General features: G+C 45.9%; 1 protein-coding gene across 1 annotated transcript in view; it reads right to left on the bottom strand.

Annotated features, from left to right (window-relative positions):
- mfsd4b (major facilitator superfamily domain containing 4B) overlaps positions 1-10,588 on the bottom strand; it is a 36,112-nt gene extending 25,524 nt beyond the window's left edge. Inside the window, exons 1-2 of the mRNA XM_073055922.1 lie at positions 10,197-10,588; positions 8,037-8,205 (exon numbers count right to left, since the gene is read on the bottom strand). Of these exons, the coding sequence (XP_072912023.1) occupies positions 8,037-8,205; positions 10,197-10,481 (454 nt within the window). The 5' untranslated portion in view covers positions 10,482-10,588. The remainder of the gene's footprint in view (positions 1-8,036; positions 8,206-10,196) is intronic.
- Between the last annotated feature and the right edge of the window lie 11,125 nt (positions 10,589-21,713).

Raw genomic sequence — 21,713 nt, 5'->3', positions numbered from 1 at the left:
TGACTGTAATGGAGGGAATGACAAAATCTGGACAAGCAGTAGTGATAGGGAACTCAATAGTCAGGGATACAGATAGGCAATTGTGGCCACAAGACTCCAAGATGGTGTGTCTCCCCCTAGTGCCAGGGACAAGAATGTTTCAGGGCAACAAGGGGAGGATTAATAACCAACGTCGGTGCGAGCAGCGGAGCGGGAGTAATGAGTGCTCGTGATCGACAGACGACTGGAGATCGGAGGATCAGAGGATCAGCCGTTGTAGGTAGGCCGAGACCCTCGGACCTACCTGGAGAATATCTGAGGAGGAAGGTAAAGCTGCGCAAGCGCGGGTGACGTCAGCGGCGAGCGTGGGCTTTAAAAAGCGGCCCATTTTCAGGAGCGGGCAGCGTCGGTGCGCAGGAGCAGAGTGCTGGGCTTTGGCTCAGCGGGCTTTGGCGCAAGAGGACTTCGACAAGAAGCCTGTTTTTCATTTATTCTGACTAATCTGGGATCAGGTAATGGGGGAGACGGTTAGAGCAGTGGTGTGCTCCGTATGCAGTATGTGGGAGATCAGGGTCAACACAGTTGTTCCTGATGACCACACCTGCAATAGGTGCATCCAGCTGCAGCTCCTATCAGCCCGAGTTAGGGAATTGGAGCAGGAGCTGGATGAACTACGGATCATTCGGGAGGCAGAGGCAGAGATAGATAAGAGTTATCGGGAGGTAGTCACACCGAAAAGACAGGAGGTAGGCAAATGGGTGACAGTCAAGAGAGGCAGAGGGAGCAGACAGAGAGAGAAGAGCACCCCTGTGGCCATTCCCATCAAAAATAAGTATACCGTTTTGGATACTGTTGGTGGGGATGACCTACCAGGAACAAGCTGCTGTGGTCCTGTCTCTGGCACTGAGGTTGGACCCTCGACTAGGAAGGGGAGCAGGGAAGAGAAGAAAGCGGTATTGATAGGGGATTCTATAGTCAGGGGGGTGGATAGGAGATTTTGTGGGGAAGATCGGGAGTCTCGGATGGTATGTTGCTTCCCTGGTGCCGGGGTCTGAGACATCTCAGATCGGGTGCAGGTTATTCTCGAGAGGGAGGGCAAGAATCCAGATGTTGTGGTCCATGTAGGGACCAATGACGTGGGTAGGATGAGTGAGGGGGTCCTGAGTAGGGAGTTCAGGGAGTTAGGTGCGAAGCTGAAGAGCAGGACCTCCAGGGTAACAATCTCAGGATTGCTACCTGTGCCACGTGTGAGTGAGGCAAGGAACAGAAGGATTATAAAGATTAATACGTGGCTGAGAGGATGGTGCAGGAGGGAGGGCTTCAGGTTTGTAGATAATTGGGCTTTGCTCCAGGGAAGGTGGGATCTGTTCTGAAGGGATGGTTTACACCTGAACTGGAGCGGTACTAACATTCTTGCAGGGAAGTTTGCTAGTGCTTCTTGGGGGGGTTTAAACTAAATTTGCAGGGGGCGGGGATCCAGAATGTGAGAGAGGATAGAGAGAGGAAGAATAAAGGACGGGTGGGGACGACACGGTTCCGGAATATTAAGTGTGTAGTAGAGAAAGGTGAGGCGGAACAAGTGATAAGGAGGACACATGTACAGAGGGATGGTCTGACGGAACATGGAGTTAAATGTGTTGAAAGAATAAGTAAATTTAGGAAGGACAACAAAATTCTAGGGGCGTATAGCCCGATGGGAGTTCGGGGAGCTGGGTTAAGCACAATAGGCAGCGATTCAAACAGAGAGAGGAGAAATGGGCTAAAAATTCTATATCTGAATGCACGAAGTGTCAGAAATAAGGCGGATGAGCTTGAAGCCCAGGTGCGAATGGGTAACTATGATGTTGTTGGGATAACGGAGACATGGCTGCAGGGAGATCAGACCTGGGAAATGAACGTACAAGGGTATACGTGCTATCGTAGAGACAGAAATGTGGGCAGAGGGGGTGGGGTGGCCCTGTTGGTGAGAAATGAGATTCAGTCCTTTGCAAGGGGGGACATAGGGTCAGGAGAAGTAGAGTCTGTGTGGATAGAACTGAGGAACAGTAAGGGCAAAAGGACCCAAATGGGTGTTGTCTACAGGCCACCAAACAGTAGCATGGATATTGGGTGCAAGTTGAATAGGGAGTTAACATTGGCATGTGGCAAAGGTAATGTCGCAGTAGTTATGGGGGATTTCAACATGCAGGTGAACTGGGAGAATCAGGTTGGTGCTGGACCACAGGATAGGGAGTTTGTAGAGTGCTTACGGGATGCATTCTTGGAACAGCTTGTACGAGAGCCGACCAGGGACAAGACTATTCTGGATTTAGTGTTATGTAATGAACAGGATTTGATAAGCGATCTCGCAGTAAAGGAGCCATTAGGAGGTAGTGATCACAATATGAGAAGCTTTTATCTGCAATTTGAGAAGGATAAGGGCAGCTCGGAGATGTCAGTGTTGCAGCTGAACAGGGGAAACTATGGAGCCATGAGGGAAGAGCTGGCCAAAGTTGACTGGACGGATAGCTTAGCAGAAAAGACAGTGGAACAGCAATGGCAGGTATTCTTGGGAATAATGCACAAGGTGCAAAATCAGTTCATCCCCCAGAGAAGGAAGGATTCAAAGGGGTGAAAGGGGCCACAATGGTTGACAAAGGAAGTCAGAGATTGCATAGCATTAAAAAAAAAGGAAGTATGACAGAGCTAAGGTAAGTGGGAGGACAGATGATTGGGAAGTTTTTAAGGAACAACAGAACTTAACTAAAAAGACAATACGGGGAGAAAAAATGAGGTACGAACGCAAGCTAGCCAGGAATATAAAGGAAGATAGCAAAAGCTTTTTTAGGTATGTGAAGAGAAAGAAGATAGTTAAGAACAATGTTGGGCCCTTGAAGAATGAATTGGGTGAAATTGTTATGGGAAACAGAGAAATGGCAGAAGAATTTAATGAGTACTTTAGATCTGTTTTCACTAAGGAAGACACAAGCAATCTCCCAGATGTATGGATGGGCCAAGGACATAGGGTAACAGAGGAAATGAAACAGATTGACATTAGGAAGGAAACGGTGATGAGAAGACTGATGGGACTGAAGGCTGACAAATCCCCAGGTCCAGATGGTCTGCATCCTAGGGTACTAAAGGAGGTGGCCCTGGAAATTGCGGATGCATTGGTAATCATTTTCCAATGTTCCTTAGATTCAGGATCAGTTCCTGAGGATTGGAGAATGACTAATGTTATCCCACTTTTTAAGAAAGGAGGGAAGGAGAAGACAGAAAACTATCGACCTGTCAGCCTGACATCGGTGGTGGGGAAGATGCTAGAGTCCATTATTAAGGATGAAATAGTGGCATATCTAGATAGCAGTGATAGGATTGGGCCGAGCCAGCATGGATTTACCAAGGGTAAATCATGCTTGACTAATCTGTTGGAGTTTTTCGAGGATGTAACCAGGAAGTTAGACAGGGGAAATCCAGTGGATGTAGTGTACCTCGATTTTCAGAAGGCATTTGATAAGGTCCCACATAGGAGATTGGTGGGTAAAATCAAAGCTCAGGGCATCGGGGGGAAGACATTGACATGGATAGAAAACTGGTTGGCAGATAGAAAGCAAAGGGTAGCGGTGAATGGGTGTTTCTCGGAATGGCAGGTGGTGACTAGTGGGGTGCCACAGGGCTCGGTATTGGGACCACAGCTGTTTACCATTTACGTTAACGATTTGGATGAAGGCATTGAAAATAACATCAGCAAATTTGCTGATGATACTAAGCTGGGTGGCAGTGTGACATGTGATGAGGATGTTAGGAGAATTCAGGGTGACTTGGATAGGCTGGGTGAGTGGGCAGATACTTGGCAGATGATGTTTAATGTGAATAAGTGTGAGATTATCCAACTTAGAGTAAGAACAGGAAGGCAGATTATTATCTGAACGGTGTAGAGTTAGGTAAGGGAGAAATACAAAAAGATCTAGGAATCCTTGTTCATCAGTCACTGAAGGTGAATGAGCAAGTGCAGCAGGCAGTGAAGAAGGCTAATGGAATGTTGGCCTTTATTACAAAGGGAATTGAGTACAAGAGCAAATAAATCCTCTTGCATTTGTACAGAACCCTGGTGAGACCACACCTGGAGCATTGTGTACAGTTTTGGTCTCCAGGGTTAAGGAAGGACATCCTGGCTGTAGAGGAAGTGCAGCATAGATTCACGAGGTTAATTCCTGGGATGTCTGGACTGTCTTACGCAGAGAGGTTAGAGAGACTGGGCTTGTACACGCTGGAATTAAGGAGATTGAGAGGGGATCTGATTGAAACATATAAGATTATTAAGGGATTGGACAAGATAGAGGCAGGAAATATGTTCCAGATGCTGGGAGAGTCCAGTACCAGAGGGCATGGTTTGAGAATAAGGGGTAGGTCATTTAGGACAGAGTTAAGGAAAAACTTCTTCTCCCAGAGAGTTGTGGGGGTCTGGAATGCACTGCCTCGGAAGGTAGTGGAGGCCAATTCTCTGGATGTTTTCAAGAAGGAGCTAGATAGGTATCTTATGGATAGGGGAATCAAGGGATATGGGGACAAGGCAGGAACCGGGTATTGATAGTAGTCGATCAACCATGATCTCAAAATGGTGGTGCAGGCTCGAAGGGCCGAATGGTCTACTTCTGCACCTATTGTCTATTGTCTATTGACATGGTCCATATTGACACTAACAACAAAGGCAAGAAGAGAGACAAGGTCCAGCAAAGGGCATTTAGGTAGAAATGAGCTCTCATCTCAAGGTTACTCCCTGTGCCACATGCCAATGAGTAAAGGAAGGGGATATAGAATAACACACCAAGGCACTGCCTGGCAATATTGAGAAATTTTAAATTCCTCACAACCACAACCTTATTAAATGTAGCTAAGGAGCTGATACACAGGGGAGAGCTTCAGGTATTTAGATCACTGGGTCGTTTTGACCTGTACAAGGAGGAAAAGTTGTATCTAAACCGGAGGAGGTCTTGTTCTCCTCAGGAGGGTTTAAACTAGTCAGGCAGTGGGGTGGGACCCATGATGTGAGTGCAAGAGGTGGAGTGGCTAACTGATTCATAGAAAATAGAAAAGGCAAGTCCAGTAGGGAGAGCAGACAGGGACATCGAACACAGAATAGTACAGCACAGTACAGACCCTTTGACCCACGATGTAATGCCAACCCTTTAACTGCTTCAAGATCAATCTAACTCTTTCCTCCCACACAACACTTCATTTTTCTTTCATCCATACTATATGTCTATCTAAGAGCCTCATAAAAGTCTCTACAACCACCCGTCAGTGCGTACCACACACCTACCACTCTCTGACTTCCAGGACAGGTGGGTAAGTAGTTGACACACTCCACTTTCTTTCATGCAAGGAGCCTTGCAGTTAAGGCATATGAGCTAAGAGCATGGATCAGCAGTGGGATCATGATAGTGTTGCAATCACAGAAACGTGGTGAGGGAAGGGCAGAAATGGTAGCTCAATGTCCAAGGTATGAGGTGACAGGAAGAACACTGCAGCAGTATTTAGAGAGGATATCCTGGAGGAATTCTTCAAAGAAGCTATATCCGTAGAATTTAGAAATAAGAAAGGGGGACCTTTACCCCGGGAATGAGGATGGGCAAATTTTGTAGAGGAACCCTTTGGAAATAGTGACTGTGTTTCAGCAAATTTCAAGCTATATAAAAAATATAAGGTTAGTCCTAGAGTTAAGGGAGGGCATTTCAACATACTCGGCAGGACTAAGCAAAATCAGAGTGAGAGCAGCTGCTGAAAAGAAAAACAACAGTCAATAATGCTGTCATGGTAGTGTAGCTGTTAACACAACCTTACTACAGCTTGGAGCATCAGAGTTCAATTCCAGCGTTCTCTGTAAGGAAGTCTGCACATTCTTCCCATGTGCATGTGGGTTTCCTCCCTTCGTCTCGGCCCGAAACGTCGACAGCGCTTCTCCCTATAGATGCTGCCTGGCCTGCTGTGTCCCACCAGCATTTTGCTTGTGTTGTTGTTTGAATTTCCAGCATCTGCAGATTCCCTCGTGTTTGCTCTGAAGATTAGGGAAGCTTGGTTTAGAAAGGAAATTGAACATTTGATCAGAAATGAGAAGAAGGTATTTGGTTTTGACTGCGTCCTTTGAGGACACAGGGAAAAATAAGGTGACAAAGGAAACAAATTAGGAGAGCAAAAAGACATGAAATAGCCTTCATAAGCAGGATTAAAGAGAATCACAAGTCCTTAAATATATTCAGAAGTTTGCTAAGGAAAGAGCAAATCTCATGAGAAATGTAAATGGAAATTTATATGGAACTAGGGGATACAAATGGGATCCTAAATGAATATTTCTCAACAGTGTTAACTGGGGAGAACAATGAAGAGCAGGGGTTTTTATGCCATGGACCAATACCACTAAGCAAGGAGACCATGGACCACAGGCTGGGATCCCGTGATGTAGAGAATGCAGTGTTAGAGGAGGGGAACACGTCTGTCTTAGGAAGGATGACGGTAGAGATACTGGTGATGGTGCCCTGTACGTATGCCAGAACACCACTGGAAGCAACGGATGAAGTTGCTAGGATTCTAAGATATTCCTGCATTTTTGTTAAGGCACAGGTGAGGTACCAGAAGACTGGAGATGGCTACTATTGTTTCCTTATTCAAAAAGAGTTGTAGCGAGGAGCCAGGAAACTACAGGAAAAAATTCTAATAGATAAGATTTGTGCTTTCTTGGAAAGGAAGGGACCGATTAGGAGTCAGCATGAATTGTGCAACAAAACTGCTATCTCACACACTTTATTTGAGGAGGCAACTAAGAAAATTCATTCATTCATCCAGCATAGTGGTTATGTTTTACACTGACTTTAGCAAGACTTTTGACAAAGACTTGCAAGTAGGCTGGTCGAGCAAAATTGGGCACTTGGAATGCAAAGTATGTTGGCAAACTGGATACAAAATTGGCTTCTATAGGAGACAGAGTGTATTTCTGACTGGATTTCTGTAATTAGTGTACCACAGGAATCAGCAGTGAGACCAGTGGTGTTTGACAAGTAACTTGGATGAAAATGTAGGTGGGATTAATGAGTTTGCTGATGACTCAAAAATTGGCGTAATAGTAGTGAAGGAGATTGTGAAAGAATACAAAGGGACTTTAATCAGTTGCAAAGCTGGGCAGAGGAGTTGCAGATGGAATTTAATCCAAATAAGTACAAGGTAATGTTAGCATCAAATACCAACAAAACACAGTAATGACCTCAGGGTGTTGATGCACAGAAGAATCTTCAGGTTCAAGTTCATAGATCTTGAAAATGTTGACACAAGTGGATAAGGTAGTAAAAAAGGGCATTCAGCATGCTTGCCTTCACAGATCGAGGCACCATGTGTATATCTTGGGACTTCACATTGCAGATTTACAAAATATTGGTCAGACCACACTTGGGAGTATTATGTACAGTTCTGGTCACAACACAGGAAAGATATGTAGCATTATAAAGACAGCAGAAGAGAGATTCACCAGGATATGGCCTGAAATGGAGGGTTATACTTACAAGGACAGATTGTGTTTATTCTCAATGGAACTCAAGAAGCTGAGGGGGTGACCTTCTGAAAGTTTATAAAATTATGAGTGGTAAAGGTAGAGAGTGAATAGTCAGTGGGCTTTCTCCCTCCCTAACCCCCCACCAGAATGGGGAAAATCTAAAACTAGAAGTCAAAAGTTTGAGGTCATATGAGATTCAACTGAAGTATGTGAGGGGCAAACTTTTCTTCATAGGTTGATGAATGAGTTGGGCTGAAGGGCTCATTTCTGTGTTGCACAGCTCCACAACTCTAAGCTAGATGCACTCAGACTTTTATTATGATAAAAGATCATCTGTCTACCTCATGTTGATTTGCATTTGACTTAAGTAAATAAATATGTGACTCTGCAGCCCGGTATACCTGTGCTGTCTGTATATTCAAGTTAATATGTGACATTTAAACATTAAACTGAAAAAGGCAATCGGTGCTTAAATATTTTCACCTAAATTCAGACCATTCAAACTATTTATTGTGATGCTAAACAGTGAATGTACCGATTAATAAGTGGTGATCCATGTAGTCGAACAGCAGCCCACCAACCAACGAGCCCCCGACGTAGCCCAGTGAACGGCCCACAAAGATGAAGGAGATGTCGCTGATATTCCTGTTGACATTAATTGCCAGCTCTTTGAAAGTAGGCCCCAAAACAGCAATGCCCATCCCCTGAGGAGACAGAAAAACAGGAGTCACTTTGTAGCACAGCTGATACAAGTGAATAAGCACAGCAGACCTCACTACCCTTAACTTCAATATCATTGCAAATACAAGAAAATTGCAATGGGCTACCAGCTCCCTCAATGTTGCCTCACCATTCAATATGATCAGGGCTGATTTACATTGACTTCAACTCTTCTTTATCAGTTTCCCTGAAAGATTACATTTAGTACAAGGTGCATTTACGACACAAATCAAAAAGTAAACAATACGCTACTGCCGCTTCATATGCGATGAGACCTGGGTGGTGGCGGGGAGTTCAGTAATCTCACAACCTGGGGGAAGAAGCAGTTTCCCATCTTAACAGTCCTTGTCCCAATGCTACAGTACCTCTGACTGATGGACGGATGGGAGACATCCTTGACAATGCTAAGGGCTCTGTGTCCACAGCGCTCATGATAAATATTCCAATGGGTGGAAGAGAGACCCCAATAATCCTCTCAGTGGTCCTCGCAACCCTTTGTAGGGACTTGCTGTCAGATGCCTTGCCATTACCAAAGCAGGCGGTGATTGGGGGAACCCTCACTTGCCCAAGTCTCCACAGGAAGTGCAGACGTTGCTATGCTTTCTTGACTAAAGAGGTGCGTTGAGGGACCATTGAGATTGTGCATAATATGCACTCACAGAAACTTGGTGCTCTTTACTCTCTCCACAGAGGAGGCATTTATGTGCAGTGAGGAGTGGCCAGCCTGCACCTTTCTAAAGTCCATAATTGTCTCTTTCATCTTGTCCACGTTGAGACTCGTCATGATCGCACCATTCTACAAGCCTCTCTATGTCCCTCAGTATGCCATCTGCTTGTCATTGATGAGACCACCGACTGTTGTGTCATCAGCGAAACTGATGAATCAGCTTGAGCTGGATCTGGCAGTGCAGTCACGCGTCAGCAGTGTGAACAGCAGCAAACTGGTGCTCAGCACGATGGAGCTAGTGATGTTGCTATCAACATGGACGACTGTGGTCTTTGTGTCAAGAAGTCCAAGATCCAGTTACAGAGAGAGGAGTTCAGACCCAACAAGGATAGCTTACTGACCAGCTTCTGAGAGAACACCTAGATGTAGTTAATAAGCAGCTTCCTGGCATATGAGGCACCATTTTCGAGACTTCCCAGCACGCAGTGGCAGGCACAGTTTACAGCATCATCACTGGACCTACTTGAGTGATAAGCAAACTAGGAAGGCTCCAATACTGCAGGAAAGTAGGATTTAATGTGGTCCAATGCTGCAGGAAAAAAGGATTTAATGCAATTCATAACCAGCTGCTGGAAACACTTAATTATTATTGAGATCACTGACACTGGACAGTAGGTTACTGTCGCCACCTCCTGCACTGGAATAATGTTTGCTGCCTTGAAGCCTATGGGAACAGTGGACTGTTCCACAGAGATGTTGCAGATCACAGTTGGCTGTGCTCGGGTGCTTCCAGAGGCTGCATCGGGAAGTTTTGCCACGTTGGAGGTTTCTTCCTTCTGCCATCTGCGTGAGATGATGGGCTATCTGGGACTTTGAGACTTTTTTTTTACCGTGCCCATGGTCTGCTCTTATCAAATTATGGTATTGCTTTGCACTGTTGTAACTGTATGTTATAATTATGTGGTTTTTTGGTCAGTTAGTCTTGGTCTGTCTTGTGTTTATGTGATATCATACTGGAGGAACATTGAATTTCCCCTTGGGGATGAATAAAGTATCTATCTATCTATCTATCTATCTAACTGGGTTGCACAGACTATCAGCCAACAAGCCCCCAAGGAAGTTATATGATTGACAAAGGTCCCTCTTCTGTGTCCCTCTCACCCCGCTCCCTGAGGGGGTCCTAACAAACTTCCCCGCTCCGGGAGGGGGTCACCCCTTGCACCCAGCTCCCCGACGGGGGTCTCCGCCCCTTACCGGCTCCCCAAGGGGTCGCCTCTCACCTCGCCCCGTTCATCCCTCCGCACTCACCAGCCCGAGGAAGGCCGCACACAGCAGCACGGTATCCACCCAGCGGCCGCCGCGAACCTGCATCACCCGGGGCTCGAGCCCCGTGTCGTCGCCGCGCTCCCGTCGGGCCCGGGTAAGGGCAAGGCCGCCGGGAGGCAGCTTCTGGCACAGCGACGCTTCCTCCTCCTCCTCCTCAGCCGCCGCATCTTCCTCCTCCTCTTCCTCCTCAGCCAGCTGCTGCAAGGGACGCGCGAACCGCACCTGCTTCTTGCCCGCCGGCGAAGGGCCGCCCGCCCGGCCCGACATCTTCGGCACAGATCCGATCCGTGTGCCCGTCAGCCAGGCCGTACGGGACCACCAGCTCCCGCGGCCGCCCGCATCGCTCCCGCTCCAGCCCCGGCCCCGGCGCCGCGCTGCGCATGCGCGCGATGCTGGCCTGCCCATCACCGCAGGGCCACGCCCACACGATGACTGAGTGCTCAGCGGGTCGGGCAGCGTCTGGTGGGAGACGCTTCCTTCAAGCCGTAAAATTACACCAAAAAAAAGTGCAAAACAAAAAAAAAAGGGAATAATGAGGTAGATTTCACAGACCATTCGGAAATCTGATGGTGGGAGGGAAGAAACTATTCCTGAATCATTGAGTGTGGGACGTCAGGCTCCTGTACCTTCTCCCTGATGGTAGTAACGAAAAGTGGGCATATCCCAGATGGTGAGCATCTTTTAAGGATGGACACTGCCTTCTCGAGCTCAAGAAAGAAATTTGGAGAGCCAGAAGGGTCCAGAAGAAGGCCTTGGCGGACAGGATTAAGGAAAGCCCCAAGGCACTCTACAAGTATCTGAAGAGCGAGAGGATAAGACGTGAGAGAATAGGACCAATCAAGTGTGACAGTGGAAAAGTGTGTGTGTGTATGGAACTGGAGGAGATAGCAGAGGTACTTAATGAGTAGTATGCTTCAGTATTCACTACGGAAAAGGATCTTGGCGATTGTAGGGATGACTTACAGCAGACTGAAAAGCTTGAGCATGTACAGTAGATATTAAGAAAGAGGATGTGCAGGAGCTTTTAGAAAGCTTCAAGTTGGATAAGTCACCGGGACTGGACAGGATGTACCCCAGGCTACTGTGGGAGGCGAGGAAGGAGATTGCTGAGCCTCTGGCAATGATCTTTGCATCATCAATGAAGACTGGAGAGGTTCTGGAGGATTGGAGGGTTGCAGATGTTGTTCCTTTATTCAAGAAAGGAAGTCGAGATAGCCCAGGAAATTATAGACCAGTGAGTCTTACTTCAGTGGTTGGTAAGCTGATGGAGAAGATCCTGAGAGGCAGGATTTATGAACATTTTGAGAGGCATAATATGATTTGGAATAGTCAGCATGACTTTGTGAAAGGCAGGTCATGCCTTACGAGCCTAACTGAACTTTTTGAGGGTGTGGCTAAACGCATTGATGATGGTAGAGCAGTAGATGTAGTGTATATGGATTTCAGCAAGGCATTTGCCAAGATACCCATGAAAGGCTTATTGAGAAAGTAAGGAGGCATGGGAACCAAGGGGAAACCGTTTTGTGGTTCCAGAACTAGCTTACCCACAGAAGGCAAAGTGTGGTTGTAGACGAGTCATATTCTGCATGGAGGTCGGTCACCAGTGGTGTGCCTCAGGGATCTGTTCTGGGACCCCTACTCTTTGTGATTTTTATAAATGACCTGGATGAAGAGGTGGAGGGATGGGTTAGTAAATTTGCAGATGACACAAAGGTTAGAGGGGTTGTGGATAGTGTGGAGGGCTGTCAGAGATTACAGTGGGACATTGATAGGATGCAAAACTGGGCTGAGAAGTGGCAGATGGAGTTCAACCCAGATAATTATCAGGTAGATCTTGGGGTCCGAGTCCATAGGACACTCAAGGCTGCTGTGCAGGTTGACTCTGTGGTTAAGAAAGTATATGGTGCATTGGCCTTTATCAATCGTGGGATTGAGTTTAGGAGCCAAGAGGTAATGTTGCAGCAATATAGGACCCTGGTCAGACCTGACTTGGAGTACTGTGCTCAGTTCTGGTCACCTCACTACAGGAAGGATGTGGAAGCCACAGAAAGGGTGCAGAGGAGATTTACAAGGATGTTGCCTGGATTGAGGAGCATGCCTTATGAGAATAAGTTGAGTGAACTTGGCCTTTTCTCCTTGGAACGGCGGAGGATGAGAGGTGACCTGATAGAGATGTATAAGATGATGAGAGGAATCAACAAACTAGGTGGTTTTTTCCATGTCTCCACAACTTGCTGTGAACCTTATTCAGTTTTATCCCTTCCACACAGATTCAGTTCAAACTTAAGAGTTATCACAGGGCAGTAGCATGTCACCATCTGCAAATTATGGTAACATCCCTTCCTCGTGGACAGTGCTAAAACACATCACAAAAACACATCACAGCCAATGAAACATCTATATTACTGGGTAAAATTCTTAGGCACCTGTAAAAAAAATCTGTAAAGATGCTTTCAAAAGTAATGAAATGAAAAGTTTCTAAATATCAAAACATTTACTATAAAGAACAGTAAACAATTAAAAATGAAATCAAATCCTTTAAAACTGCATTAATTCTCTTAGGTACACTGCCGTTCGGTTTATCAGAACATCAGCTGGTAGGCTGTTTCAGGTATCTTGGAGAACTTGCCACAGTTCATTGGCTGCCTTGCTTGTTTCTGTCTCTCAATGTAATCCGAAACAGCCTCGATGATGCTGAGATCAGGGCTCTGTGGAGGCCATGCTATCCGAAACCATACTAAAAAATCTATGGCGTCTAAGACTTCTGCACAGTACTGTAAAAAGAGCAAAAGAAAAAAAGACTGCAGATACAGAAATCTAAACTAAAAGCTGAAAATTCATCAAGTCAGACAGTACCTTTGTACTCAGTTCTGATATTTAAAAAATCATTGACTTGAAACATTAGCTCTGTTCCTCTTGCTGTGGATTCTGCCTGACCTACTGAATGTTTCCAACAAGTTCTGCTGTCATTTAAAATATTTGTTAGCACAGTCATCTTGTAAACTCAAGGTCCTACGAACAAGTAAGAGGTGAAAGGCTGGTTAATCTTCTTTTAGCGTGGTTTGATAAATATTGACTGAGTTGTCAAGGGTCTCTATTTCAACAAGTAAAATGTGATCTTTTACACCATTTGAGAAAAGAAATGAGAGGGAGCACATCTAACAGTGCAGCACTGGCAGCAGTGAACTAAACCATTGTCCTGGATGATGAGTTTAAATTGCTGTAGGAACTTCTGCACTGAGCTCCTGTCATATGCACTAGATTTCTACCGTAAAACAACAAATTTCATGACGTAGATCAGTGATAATAAACCTGATTCTGATTCTGAGATCATTGGCCTTCAGGCACAACTGTCTCTTATAAATTGTTGTCGGTTTTCTCTTTACTTTCAGCACAACTACACATTGGGTCAAATGCTCCCTCAATGAATTCAGGTGCATCTATGTTGAGCAGAAGTTAGGAGTCAGTGACCCCAAACATCAGTAATTAGGTAATGAAGGAGATTGTATGGAAAGAAAGGGCATCTTTTGTGGCTTCACTAATCCCTGAAGAATTTCCAGCTCATGTAAGCCTCTCTGAAGAGCGGTGATCACTGTTGATCTACAGTCTGAGATGAAGTAATTACCGGATAATGATGTCGATCAAAATATGAATATCATTCTGGTCATCCAGACAGAAACCCTGATGGAAGACTTTTACATAAAACTGAGAGGGAAATTGGGGCCTTAGTCTAACGTCTTATCCAAAAAAAAGACTTGACAGCTTTGGCTATAACAAGTCTACTTAACTGATACACCACTTACATTAGAAACACAAGCCTGAAATCCAAATAAAACACACACAAAATGCCGGAGGAAATCAGCAGACCAGGCAGCATCCATGGAAGTGAAGAACATTCCGGACCGATACCCTTCATCGGGATGGGAAAAGAAGTGGGAAGAAGCCAGAATAAAAGAGTAGGGGGAGGGGAAGGAAGACTAGCTATAAGATGGTAGCATGATAGGTGAAGCCAGGTGGGTGGGAAAGATAAAGGACTGGAAAGTATCTGAGAAGAGAGGAGAGTGGACATTGGGGGAAAGGAATGGAGGGGGGAACCATTTACATCACTGAAAGTCCCTTGCTTTCCATCAAGCATATCAAGGGGGTAGTTACACTGAGTACAAAATGTACTGTGCCAACTCATCAAAGCAGTTTGAATATCACCTCCTAAACCCAGCAACGTCCCTCACCTAGAAGGTTAACAGGTCACATGGCAACACCACCATCTCCAGTCTACTCTCCAAGCCCCAGAAAATCCAAACTTGGAATAATATTGGCATGATTTAGTCTCCATTGTCTAAATATTACAAATATATTCACCACTAGATGGCGTCACTCAGCCACCAAAAATAGCTGAAGGAACCTCCTCCCGTTGTTGAACTTTACAGTGGATCACTACAGTGTCGAAATTCAGTTCAGAGTCTGTAGTAATTGGACTTTCATTTACTGTCTATCGTTACTTAAGTCATTCCATAGCCAAAAATCATAGGGCAGTCATTTTATAAGCAGTTTTCCAGATAACATAGTCTTTGCTTAGCAATCAACAAGTGTAGATTCTATTGAAATCTAGCAGAACAGTCAAATGCGGAAGAACAACACACACAAAATGCTGGTGGAACACAGCAGGCCAGGCAGCATCTATAGGGAGAAGCGCTGTCGACGTTTCGGGCCGAGACCCTTCGTCAGGACTAACCGAAAGGAAAGATAGTAAGAGATTTGAAAGTAGTGGGGGGAGGGGGAAATGCGAAATGATAGGAGAAGACCGGAGGGGGTGGGATGAAGCTAAGAGCTTCACTACCAGCCTCCCTCCCCCCTCTGATCCCATCTCTACACTACCAGCCTCCCTCCCCCCTCTGATCCCATCTCTACACTACCAGCCTCCCTCCCCCCTCTGATCCCATCTCTACACTACCAGCCTCCCTCCCCCCTCTGATCCCATCTCTACACTACCAGCCTCCCTCCCCCCTCTGATCCCATCTCTACACTACCAGCCTCCCTCCCCCCTCTGATCCCATCTCTACACTACCAGCCTCCCTCCCCCCTCTGATCCCATCTCTACACTACCAGCCTCCCTCCCCCCTCTGATCCCATCTCTCCAGCTCTTAGCTTCATCCCACCCCCTCCGGTCTTCTCCTATCATTTCGCATTTCCCCCTCCCCCGACTACTTTCAAATCTCTTACTATCTTTCCTGACGAAGGGTCTCGGCCCGAAACGTTGACAGCGCTTCTCCTTATAGACGTTGCCTGGCCTGCTGTGTTCCACCAGCATTTTGTGTGTGTTGCTGTTTGAATTTCCAGCATCTGCAGATTTCCTCGTGTTTGCTCTTTAAATGCGGAGGAATGTGACTTGGGTAGACGTCAGCATTGTGATGTTCATTGTCGTAGTTGAGACATTTCCCTGTGAAGAGCAAATGAGAAGAGCTTGGCATACACTCACTGAGGTTACAATAATGAGGAGAATTTGGAAGAATAGCTTTTTCTTGTGCTGAGGAGGTTGAAGTGTATTTTTTGAGCATTGAATGGACTCGCTGAACTTGGGCTGTGACGTCAGCCTCTCTACCCCGACTTCCCTTTATGCCCCACCGACTGATGTATGGGAGTGAACAAACTCTACCAGTGTAGTAGAAAATTGGAGGGAAATTTTCATTCTAAAGAAGGAATGTGACTCAGCTGCTGTCATTGTAAACATTACAAAAGGTGAATTGTGTTGGTTTGAAGTGAACTGTATTGTGAAAACTCTGTATTTTTTGTGGTTTTCTCGTTTAGTTATTTACTATGTCTCGATGGGAATGGCAAAGGCAGATAGATGTTAACAGCTAAATGTCTAAAGGCAGGACGTATGCGAGGGCACCAGGGAGGACCAGAGGGACGGGGCGCCACAGTAGCGGTTAGCGTGTCCACATTACAGCTCGGGGCATCGGAGTTCAGAGTTCAATTCTAGCGTCGTCTGGAAGAAAGTGTGTACTTTCTTTCCATGTTCGCATGGGCTTCCTCCAGTTTCCTCCCAGAGTCCGAAGGGTTAAATCGGTGCTCTATCTCTAAATAAAAATAAAACCTTGATGTTCAAGTCTATGGATCCCTGAAACTGGCAGCACAGGAAGAAGGCATGTGGGAAATCACCTTCATAAGCCAGAGCGTGGAATATCAGAGCAGGGTGGTGTTATGACACAAGTTTCTAGGAGGCAGAATTAGACCGTTCAGCCCATCAAGCCTGTTCTGCTAATCATGGCTAATCCGTTTTCCTTTCAGCGCCGTTCTCCTGCTTTCTCCCTGTAACCTTCCGCGCCCTGACTGATGAAGACCCTATCAGTGGCCTGGCCTCCACACAGATGGACGTGGCATTGAATTCCCACACCCTCCGGCTCAAGAAATTTCTTCTTATCTTTATTCTAAATGAATATCCGTCTATTTTTGAGGCTGTCCTTTTTTTTTACCTCTCGCGTGCCCCGGGAGAATAAGTACGACATCCTCACCACTGGATAGCCATTTTAATTTGTACTGAAACACTGCCGCGCACTTGTTAAATAGGAAGGACTCTCAGAAACCCGATCTTGCACAGTGATTACTGACCCAGATTCAGCATGGGAACAGCAGATGTCTTACCACGCAACGTAAATACATGGCTATTTGCAGCAGTGATTCTTGTTTTTCCAAGTCTTTGAGAAATCTGTTTTACGTATACTCATGAAGCGACAAAAGAGGAAAATACATAATCAGCAAGTATGCGGGGGCAGCATTCAGTTTCATTGTTTATTCTATGGTAATGATAGTGCACCCATATAACCTTGTTTGTAAGTTTGGAGTACGATCAACAAGTATACATTTCACAGGCTGAAGGAGGAGATTCAGCAATACCCTTCTACGTAAGGGTACGTCGACCCTGGCAAGATCACATTGATCCGTCTCCGCTCAAACTGTTTTCAGCAGCTTCTGTCTGCGGGTTAGCACGATGCATACAGCAGTATGTCAATAGGCACAGGGCAGCTTCTGGCTCGGGGTGCTTACTGGCCCAGCCTAACCCTAGTGCATCTGCCACGGTTCACTGAAATCATGAAGGTCCAGAAACATTTCCTGACGGGCTCGGTGTGAGAAGCCAATTACCGCCGAGGGCAGGCACGCTGGGGTACAGAGCAAGGGGAGAGCAAATGTCAAGCAGTTCTCAGATACTGCCGTCCCTTATCCAGTCGCTCACAAATCTCATTGTCTGTTTTCTCGAACTGGTTAGTGCTGCCCCAAAAAAAAAGCAGTGCTGAAAGAAGAGTCAGAAATTGAGAGCACAAAATTGTGAACCACAGGAATTGGCAGTGGGACCCTTTTTATACACGTATTCATGAATGATTTTGGTTTGAATGTAGGAGATCGGACTGGTCAGTTTGCACGTCACATGAAAGGTGTTTTGATGACTGTATTGGGGTTGCTTTGCCACTTCCTGCACCCGCACTGAGCTCATCAACTTTCCTCCCAAGTTTACTTGGTCCGTCTCCAACACCTCTCTCCCCTTTCTTGATCTCTCCGCCTCCATGTCTGTCCGCTATAAACCCATGACCCTCACAGCTATCTTGATTGTACCTTTTGCGACCCTGTCACTTGCAAAACGGCTGTTTGATTTTTTTTCTCATTTCCTGGTTTTGTCACCAGGTGGGATATGGCCCAAGTGCGGAGTGAGAGACACTGAAGCGGGTCGATAGTTCACAGACTTTAATGCGAACGGTGTTAGGGGGGGGGGGGGGGGGGAAATAAAACAATAAACGCTAGACCAAACAGGGCCGTCAACTAAAACTCTCAAACGGGAAATGAAGCTTACACTGAAAAGAGCATCTAATTATTAGACGAATACCGCCAGTCTTCAGCTTCAGCTGACTTGACAGTCAAGGCCGATGCAACCAGAAGCGAAGAGTTGCAGTGCTCTGTCCAAGACTCGACAAGCACTACGATGACAGGTATGGAGTTAAATACTATCACGATTAAATAATAATTAGCTGACACATGCAAATTCACAAGCACAATTGCCGTATCTACCGCGCTGCCGAATCCGTGGTTGTGACAGGTTTCTCCTATCACCTGTCAGCTTGTACTCCTTCCTCTCCCTGCACCATCTTTTTCTGACCTCTTTCCCCTTTCCTTTCCAGTCCTGGTGAAGGCTTTCGGCCTGAAATGTTGACTATTTATTCCCCTCCGTAGAGGCTGCCTGACACACTGAGATCCTCTAGCTTTTCCAGCATCTGTAGAATCTCTGTGTTCATGAGAAATGGCGGTGTTATTGCAGACAATAAGAGAATGTTTATTGAGATGGAGCGCTTAGCTTACGAGGAGGAACTGGATGGGTGAGTTGCTTTCCTTGTGGCAGGGGAGGCTGGGGGATAGAAGCCGACAGGTGTACGAAATAACCAGGGGTCAACCTCAGGACAGATGGACATGGCACTATGAACCCCAAATAGGAGCTGTGTCTCGCCTTCCGAAGCAACCTAATAGGATCTTCAAATCACACCACGACTTGGAGCCGCAGTCGGCTGAGTATTTGAGCCAACCGCGTCCTGAGGGCACAAGATGTCCTGGGAAGCAGAGTACATTGACATGGTGGATTCTATCACGCTTTCAGGCAGTCGTCAGGTGTAGGGTTGGCTGTCACCTGGAACGTAATAAGTTATCAGATCTGAGAAGAGCAGGCCAAGCATTTAGCTTCAGAAGGTTGAGATGTTGTAACCAAACACACCCTGCTTCAAGTAAAAAATGCAGCTCCCTCCAAGAATTGTTGACCTGCTTTGATTCCCAAGGTTACAGAGTGGCTAGACATGAGATCTTGTGATTTACTTGAGCTTGGTTGAAGAAAGAACTACTTCAAATAGCCAGCCTTTTCTGTTTGTGTTGGAACAGCCTGTTCTGATAAGGTAATTAACCAGTGACATTAAGTCTGTCTTTCTTTCTCTCCACAGATGCTGACTGATTTGCTAAGTATTTCTATCACTTTATTTTATTTCAGGTTTTTATATATTGATTTTTATTTCTTGAGATACTGAAGCCTCGGCGTCCAGCAATACTCCGATTTAATCCTAGCCTAATCACGGGACAATTTACAATGACCAATCAGCCTACCAACCAGTAGGTCTTTGGACTGTGGGAGGAAACCAGAGCACCCGGAGGAAACCTGTGCAGTCACAGGGAGATGTACAAACTCCTTACAAGCAGTGGCAGGAATTGAACCCGGGTTGCTGATACTGTAAAGCGTTGTGCTAACCACTACACTAATGGGCCACCTAGAGTGCAAAGAGGCTGGATAGAGCAAGCAGTTCAAGACAGTCTCCTCACACAATATACAGAGGACCCTACTCAGCAAGGTGCAATAGTGAATCTCCTCTTGAGGGACACCGCAGGCCAAATAAGTGAAGAGGTAGTTGGGAAGCACTGGAGTCAACTGGGTGGTTCTGTCTTTAAAGGCAAAGGAACAGTTTGCATATGGAAGGTTTTTAATAGGGTCATATCGAGGGTCCAGGGCAGCATGTTCCTGTTAGTGTGAAGGGGGCACATACCAAGTTCAGGAAACCCAGGCTGACAAGATACTGGGGCTCTGGTCAGTGAGAAAAATGGAAGCTTGCATCCCCTTTAAACAGCTGGGTACAAGTGAATCCCTTGGTGAATATAAAGTTTAAGAACAGGCTTAAGAGGGAAATCAGAAGGCCAAAAGAGGGTATGAAACGGATTTGGCAGGCAGAGAGTCGAATATAATCCAAAGAGATTCTTCAGTTATATTAACAGTGAAAGAGTGACTGGGTCCTCTGAAAGACCTCTGGGCTGCCTGTGCAAGAGATGGCTGAGATGTTTAATGTCAATTTCTCCTTGGTGTTTGGCATGGATGCCAAAGAAACGAGGGTAACAAGTGACGGATGGATCACGTGCATTTCATAAGGAAGGAGCTGACTACAGCCTTGAAGTACATTAAGGTGGACAAATCCCCAGGGCCTGACCAAGTGCACCGCTGGACCTTGTAGGAGACCAGGGAAGAAATTTCTTGAAGCTTTGTAGAGATATTGCCTTCATTGTTAGCCACCGGTGAAGATCCACAAGACTGGAGGGTGGCTAATACTATCCGATTGTCGATGAGGAGTGGCGAGGACAGGACAGGAAGCACAGACTGATGAGCCTGACTTTATGTGTGGGGAAGTTTCTGGAAGGAATTCTGAGGGACAAGATCGTCCATCACTCGTATCGTCAAGGCCTGATCGGGAATCGTCAGCTTGATTTTGTGTGGAGATGTCTTGTCGGATGAACCTTTTGGAGTTTTTTTGAAGATGAAGGTGATAGATGAAGGTAAGGCAGTGAATGTTGTCTACATGGACTTCAGTAAGGTCTTGGACAAGCTCCTGCACAGCCGGCTGATCTCGACGGTTAGGTCGCAAAAGATTCAGAAGCCAGCAACGTGGTTCAGATTTGGCTTAGTGATAGGAAGCAAAGAGCGTTGACGGTAATCTCTGACTATTGGCTCGTGGCTAGCAGGGTCTGTGGTCTCCAGAACTGCTGTATAAAGAAGTTATCCCTTGGATTCCTTTGAAATCTTTCGCTTCTCACCTGAAACCCACCCTCAAGCTTTTGATTCCTTTTCCCTTGTGCACATTCACTCTGTCTGAACCCCACATAATCTTACATACCAATAAGCTCACCCCCCCCCCCGTTTCCCCAAGGTCCAAGGAACCAAGTCCTTGCCAGGCCAGCCCCTCCCTATATCTCAGGCCCAAGGCAGGGCAAGGTTCTCAGAAACACAAGAGATTCTGTAGATATTGGAAATCCAGAGTAACACACACAAAATCCTGGAGAAACTCAGGTCAGGTAGCATCTATGGAGGGGAGTGAAGAGTTGACATCTCAGGCCAAGACCCTTCATTGGGACATCTTTGTACTCTTTCCAGTTAAGGTAATCTTTCTGCTCTTTAAATTTTATATTCAATGTGCAAACATCTAGCATTTTTTATGTTTAGTTTGGATTTCAGCATATAGAATTAGTGGCTACTTCATTAGGTAGAGAAGGTACCTATAAAGGAACAACAGAGTGTATTTCTGTATGTTTGTGGTCTTCTGCTGTAGCCCATCCACTTCAAGGTTCAACAGGTTGTGTGTTTTGAGTTGCCCTTCTGCACGCCTCTGTTGTAATGCATGGTTGTTTGAACTATTGTTGTCCACCTGCCCCCTCCTATGGAAATCAATGGTCAGGCTGTGACTGTGGTTGAGTCATTCAGATTCCTGAGGACCATCATTACTTATACATTGAAGTGGGACAAGCACTTTATGCTCATCACTATGAAAGCCCAGCAGAGATTGTTCTCCCTATACCAGTTTAGGAAACTTAACATCTCAGGGAATATCCTGATGGATTTTTACTGAGCCATCACTGAGAGGGTTGTGACAACCTTATCACTGTTATGGTATTGTCCTGTGCTTTATGAACCACAATCAGTTCTGGTCCGTCTCA

Source organism: Hemitrygon akajei, chromosome 9 (assembly GCF_048418815.1).
Source record: "Hemitrygon akajei chromosome 9, sHemAka1.3, whole genome shotgun sequence".
Classification (NCBI taxonomy): domain Eukaryota; kingdom Metazoa; phylum Chordata; class Chondrichthyes; order Myliobatiformes; family Dasyatidae; genus Hemitrygon; species Hemitrygon akajei.
This window is presented reverse-complemented; position numbering and strand designations above follow the sequence as displayed.